This window comes from Nansenia antarctica, assembly GCF_963989245.1.
Source record: "Nansenia antarctica genome assembly, chromosome: 3".
NCBI classification, from domain to species: Eukaryota; Metazoa; Chordata; class Actinopteri; order Argentiniformes; family Microstomatidae; genus Nansenia; species Nansenia antarctica.
Window position 1 is genome coordinate 81,377,458 of NC_137688.1, and position 6,243 is coordinate 81,383,700.

At 45.5% G+C, this 6,243-nt stretch overlaps 1 protein-coding gene across 1 annotated transcript in view; it reads right to left on the reverse strand.

Moving 5' to 3' along the window:
• The window catches only part of znf704 (zinc finger protein 704), a gene marked incomplete at its 3' end in the record, with an annotated part of 54,708 nt that extends 48,775 nt beyond the window's left edge, over window positions 1–5,933 (reverse strand). Inside the window, 1 exon segment of the mRNA XM_080527637.1 lies at window positions 5,805–5,933. Within this exon segment, the coding sequence (XP_080383763.1) occupies window positions 5,805–5,915 (111 nt within the window). The 5' untranslated portion in view covers window positions 5,916–5,933.
• Window positions 5,934–6,243: the final 310 nt, after the last annotated feature.

Genomic DNA, 6,243 nt, shown 5'->3' on the forward strand with positions numbered 1-6,243 from the left:
TAGCCTATGTGCCTGCCTGAAGAAATGACATTGCTGTAAGTCTATGAGCCTGCCTGATAATTAAGTTGAGAAATGACATTTGGATGTAATATAAATGCCCAGTGAATATGTGTAAAGGGCAGGAATTTGATAATTATGTGGTTAAAAACAATTTAGTTTAGCCTACATTTTTCATTCTTCTTCTTCTACAGCTTCAACATGTACTGGTTACCGTATTGGTGCGCCAGAGGAAAGACTGTTGCTCAAGTGATGATGGACATGAAATGGACATTGATTCTAAACCAATGAGAATACAGTCCCACCCGAACTATGCCACTGGTATCATGAGGGATTCAGGAGTTGGAAATCTCGTCAGGACCATCAGTATGATATTAGTTGTTTATTATCATCTGTTGTATGCTCCTAGGAATCAAAATCAAATGTTGTAAGAAATGTCTTTCTAATACTGCTGATGTTTTCCTATTACTGTTTTTATGTACCTTTCTAAATGTATTTGTTTATATTAACTCTTTCACCGCCAGAGTTTTCTGAAAAAGTTGCCAGCCAGCGCCAGCCTTTTTGATCATTTTGACTCATCTTCAAAAATTCTGTTCTATGAATATGTAAACACTGAATACATCAGAAGAAAGAAGAGACCTTCTTTTTGCACACAAAAAGACAACAAGTTTGATTCTATCTTCTTCCTAGCATGTTCAGTGAACACTTCAATGTTGGTCATTTTCATAAAAAAAACTACTTTTCGGACAAAAAACTGAGAAAAACGCGTTTTTGTGAAGAACTGTTTATTTTCACCCCCAAGACCCGTTTGACCCATTTGACATCAGAAAAATATAATACACATAATGAATCTCATTGTAGGAGCCATTTAGTCCTACATGTTATGTTAATGTTCTAATATTCATTATGAACAGGATCAGTAGTAATGGATATTTTGAGAAGATAAAAGAATGTGTTTATTTTTATACATACACAATTACTACTGATCCTGTTCATAATGAATATTAGAAAATTGCCTTTTTTGAAGAAGAAGCCTCATGAGGAACAAATCATTGCCAATATTTGTCCTTGGTGTGGTACAGGGTGGTACAGCTAGTGTGTAAAGGGACATTACAGGCGTTTTTTGCACAAACCCTGCAACCCCTGGTTGGGTTCTGCTTTTTGGGAGTTGGGGGGATTTTCACAAGTGTATGGGCTCCCATATTCCCATCCAGCCTTCCCTGAGGGTCCTGGTTTGGTGCTCTAAAGTAATGAGGTCTGGGGTAGCCTCTTGCTTCCTCAGCACCAGTTTCCTCACCACCTGTCTGTCTGTCTACCTCAGCACCTGCCTCGCCGACACAGGCTAGGCAGGTGCTGAGATAGACAGACAGACAGGTGGTGAGGAAACTGGTGCTGAGGAAGACACTGCCTTGCTGGTCCATGACCTCACAACCCTTTCAATGAAGGAGCAAAATGTGTTGCATCTGCCCTGTGGGTTTCTAGCTTTGTAGATGACAAAAGCATTGAAGAAACTGATCTCAAAGAGATATGTAATACATTTCTTTGGCCACTTCTGTGTCTTCCTGACAAACGGGTAGTACGCAATGTTCAGCATCATGCTAGCATATGAATGAATGAATGAATGAATGAATGAATGAATGAATGTATGGTCTTTATTGTCATTAATATAGTACAGGTACCAAACAACGACATTTGTGAGGGGGGGCTCCCCTGGTGCTAGGAAAAAAAATACTAAAAACAAGAGGGAAAAGAGCTGGTTTGCATAAATAAAGGCTATATACACTATCCACTATACTATACTATACAAATAAAACACTGTGCTGTACTCTATGCTATGCTATAAATATCCTAACATTTCCTATCTCTGAACCTTATGTGCACGAGGGTTGTCATATTGCACATAGTATTATTGCACATTAATTTAAAGTGTCGCAGTTTGCAGGTTTGAAATGTTCACAGTTGTGTTTCAGTATTGCACTTGAAATGTTGCACTTGAAATGTTCACAGTTGTGTTTCAGTATTGCACTTGATTACAATCTAGTAGCTGCCATCAAATTGTCTAGATTGTCCAGGGCCTAGAACCTAGGTCTTTGCTGTGTTCAGGGCCTGAATGGCCCTAGGGTAGAAGCTGAGCTTCAGTCTATTTGTCCTTGCGGACATGGTCCTGAACCGCCTGCCCGAGGGCAGCCGAACAAAGTGTTCGTTCCCAGGGTGGGATGGGTCTCTGGAGATCTTGGAGGCCTTCCTGAGGCAGCGTGTGTTGTACAGCTCTTCCAGAGAGGGGAGGGGGGCGCCGATGATCTTCTGGGCCGATCTCACGACTCTCTGTAGCGCTTTCCTCTCTGCGGCTGTGCAGCTGGAGAACCACACGCAGATGCAGTAGGTGAGGATGCTCTCCACTGTGCAGCGGTAGAAGGTCACAAGCAGCTCCTGTTTGAGGTGGTATTTCCTGAGGACTCTCAGGAAGTAGAGCCGCTGTTGTGCCTTCTTGATGATGGCTGCTGTGTTGGTCTTCCAGGACAGGTCGTCCTGTATGTGCACCCCCAGGAATCGGAGGGTTGAGACTCTCTCCACGCTCCCTACATCGACGAGCAGGGGCTGGACCTCAGATTTAAGACATTTTATACATTAATAAGAATATTCTTTCACCTGACTGAATTCACAAGGGCAGAACCAACATTGACGACCTCAGCCTAGTAGACAATGAAACCAGTTTCTCTACTTGAAGCTTGGCATTGGCTAGACAACAGACACATGTAAATGATTACAAAGACCTGATTGCTCTCTTTTCTCCTGACCTGCACCTAGATGGACTAAGCCATCTAGAGCAGTTTTGGACTTTTGTGTTTCCCCAGAGCCAGTACTCTAGGACCAGACTAAACCAGTTTGTGGCCTTTGTGTTCCTTTTTCACCTTTGTGTCTCTAGGAGAACATGTGGGTCGATTCCCCCTTAACCTTCATCCCCCATCATCTTCCTCAATGTACAAATCCACACCCCTTGTAAATGATTGGCCTAGACCTCACCCGAGGGTGGACTTGTTACCTGAGCGTACCTGAGGGCATACAGTATATACTGAAATGTAATGAATGATCTGGACTTTGTGAGGAACTTTGACCGTTCAGACTTGTCTGACGAACCTGTAAACTTTCTCCTTCTATAGAGGTAAACATTAAATACCTTTTTCCTATGCATTTTGAAACGAAGCAGGCTGCCTTTCTTTAATTTCACTAACAACGCGCGCACACACGCACGCGCGCACACACACACGCGCACACACACACACGCACACACACACAGACAAAGCGTTGCTTCAGCCGCTAACTGAAGGAGCCAGTTCCCTTCAGTCTGATATTAATCGGCTCCTGAAAAACAAAAACAAAAACAAAACGCACACGCCTTTGTCTACGCCTGCAGCCACTCTCTCTCTCTCTCTCTCTCTCTCTCTCTCTCTTTCCAACGGCCAACCTCCCGCCATCACAACAAGTCAACAAGTGGAGAGAGAGAGAGAGAGAGAGATGAGGAGAGAGAGAGAGATGGAGAGAGAGAGATGGAGAGAGAGAGAGAGAGAGAGATGAGGAGAGAGAGAGAGATGGAGAGAGAGAGATGGAGAGAGAGAGAGAGAGAGAGAGAAGGGCAGGGTGTTCATTGGTAGTTCTGGGCACAGTGCCAGGGTCCCAGATTCTTGGAGCATGCCCCCTTCCAAAGGGCGGGCTTTGTTACTGCCTGCATGGCAGCTGTTGGTGGGGCTATTTACCCCCTTTTCAGCTCCACAAGTCAACACCCCCCCTCCCCTCCCCTCCACCCTCCCCTCCCCTCCCCTCCCCTCCACCCTCCTGTTTCCACCGTTAAAACATGGGCCAGAGTTGTGTTGTGAGAGAAGCCATGCAGCTATTTTGGGGGGAAAGTAGCCCGGCTCATTTCGACGACAGTATTTGATCATTCCGCATTCTATTCCGCGTCGACGCGCGACACACGCTGAGCGTAAATAAATACGGACGTTTATAAGGACGTCGTCACGCGTAGCCGGGGAGCCCTCCCGATGACATAGCCTATTACATTTCTGCCGTGCCTTTAATGAACAGAAGGCTGCTCTCTTCTCCTCTGTAGCCTCTCCCCCCCTCTACTCTACTCTTCTCTTTTGTCGCCTTCACGACGTCTCCATCCGCGAACTGTCACCCGTCGTGACGTCCGATGACGTGTTTCAATCGAATCACAAGAGTTAGCGGCAGCGCGTCGGGTGATCGCAGTAGCATTCATCAGCCACACACCAAAACACACTACAAACAAGCTGGGTTGGTATGAGGCCAGCAGGCCGTGCGGTCCCCCCCCCCCCCCCTACGGTTGTTAAGTCTGACGTCAAAAGTGACGTTTAGCCATTTCCGGGTCCAAACCAGAAATGTGTACTACTACTGTGTACTACTGCGGTAGAATGACAGTTTAATCGTTTTTTATACTCAGATCTATTCATACAACAAGGGACACAGCACTTTCCCGTTTTCTCCATATTGTCAGGGTATTTGAGCCTCGGAAAAGCGCTATATAAATATAATTTATTATTATTATTATTTCGGCATTTAGAAGACAGCGCCTCAGCCAACTTTGGACCCGGAAACACGTCACGACTTAACAACCGAGCAGAGGGGTTTGATCCCCTGGAGAGACCGCCGACCACCCCACCCGCCGCCAACATCTTTGTTCAGAAGCCACGTGGAGCCATGTGACAGAATGGTGGGACTTTGAAAACGGAGGCAATTAGGTCATTCTCTGACATCTCAAGTGTACATCTCTTGGCATGTTTGCATGAAGGATACAATCTACCACACACTATGGATGAGCCGTTTATTACCCTCATATTTCTAGATTGTCTGGGAAGAAAGTATCCAACTGGTCTGGTAGACAGTACCATAATATAATGTGTGTGTGTGTGTGTGTGTGTGTGTGTGTGTGTGTGTGTGTGTGTGTGTGTGTGTGTGTGTGTGTGTGTGTGTGTGTGTGTGTGTGCGTGCGTGTAGCCGGTCATGGACTGTGCACAACTCGTGAGCATAGAATGATAAGGTTCTATCTCCGTTTAGGGCAGTTCAGAGATATTGAGCGTCAAAGTGTTTACATTCCATTATGTTTTGTGAGATGGAACCTTTGTATTTTATGAATTACTAACTCAAAAATGTCAACATTTTAAAAGTAACACCACACAGGCATTAATAAACACCTAATGGGTCAGATTATGTAAAAAACTCAATTTTGACAAAAATGGAGATAGAACCTTGTAATTCTAACGTCACGAACTGACAACCGTTGTATAAACAATAAACACCCGCGTATGACATCAATGCACAGTGTTAAATGCTGCAGAGGGAGCCCAGTCTGTTGTGCTTGCTTCTCCCACCCACTAGGTCACATCAACATTGCAATGCACACACACACACCGGATCACGATCGTTCAGTCGCCGGCTTTGTCCCGCGATTTTATGCAGCCAGACATCGTGACAGTTTATTGTTATGATTCTGATGCTGCACACAATGTTACCCCTCGACATACACACAGGCAGGGCTGTGTGGCCGATGGGATGGGGATAGATGGGTGGCCCTCTGCTCTGTGTCCGGAACGTTATGCAAAACACCGCACAACAACAACAAGCCTCTCTCTCTCTCTCACACACACACAGAGCTGCCAAGTCTCACGCAATCGTCGTGAGACTCACGCATTTCAACCAGTTCACACACACACACACACACACACACACACACACACACGCACGCACGCGCACACACACACACACACACACACGCACGCACACGCACGCACCTTCAGGCTGGACTTGAGCGGTCCCTTCGCGGTGGTCGTCTGGTTGAAGCCGGCTATCTCCTCCTCGGAGAACTCCTTCAGGGTCCGCTTCACCAGACGCCTGGTATGCATGGCTTTAAATGACGCCGCGCCAAATGTTATAATGCAATATCACTATATATCAATGGGTCGTCGAATTATAATAAATGATAAATATTCAAACCGAGATGAAAAACACAAACACCAAAGCGCAGCGGATAGACGTTCTCCAGAAGCCGTGACCAAATGTTAGAAAGCGGCAACATTATACTCAAATGAGCGTTATTATTCGAGAGCACAAACGGAGTGTACAAAAATACAACAAGCACTAGAATAATAAATGCACAAGAAAGAACTGATCATTCCCCGTTATAATAACCGCTCCATTCTACCGGCTACCGATCTGCCTCCGCCGTCCCGA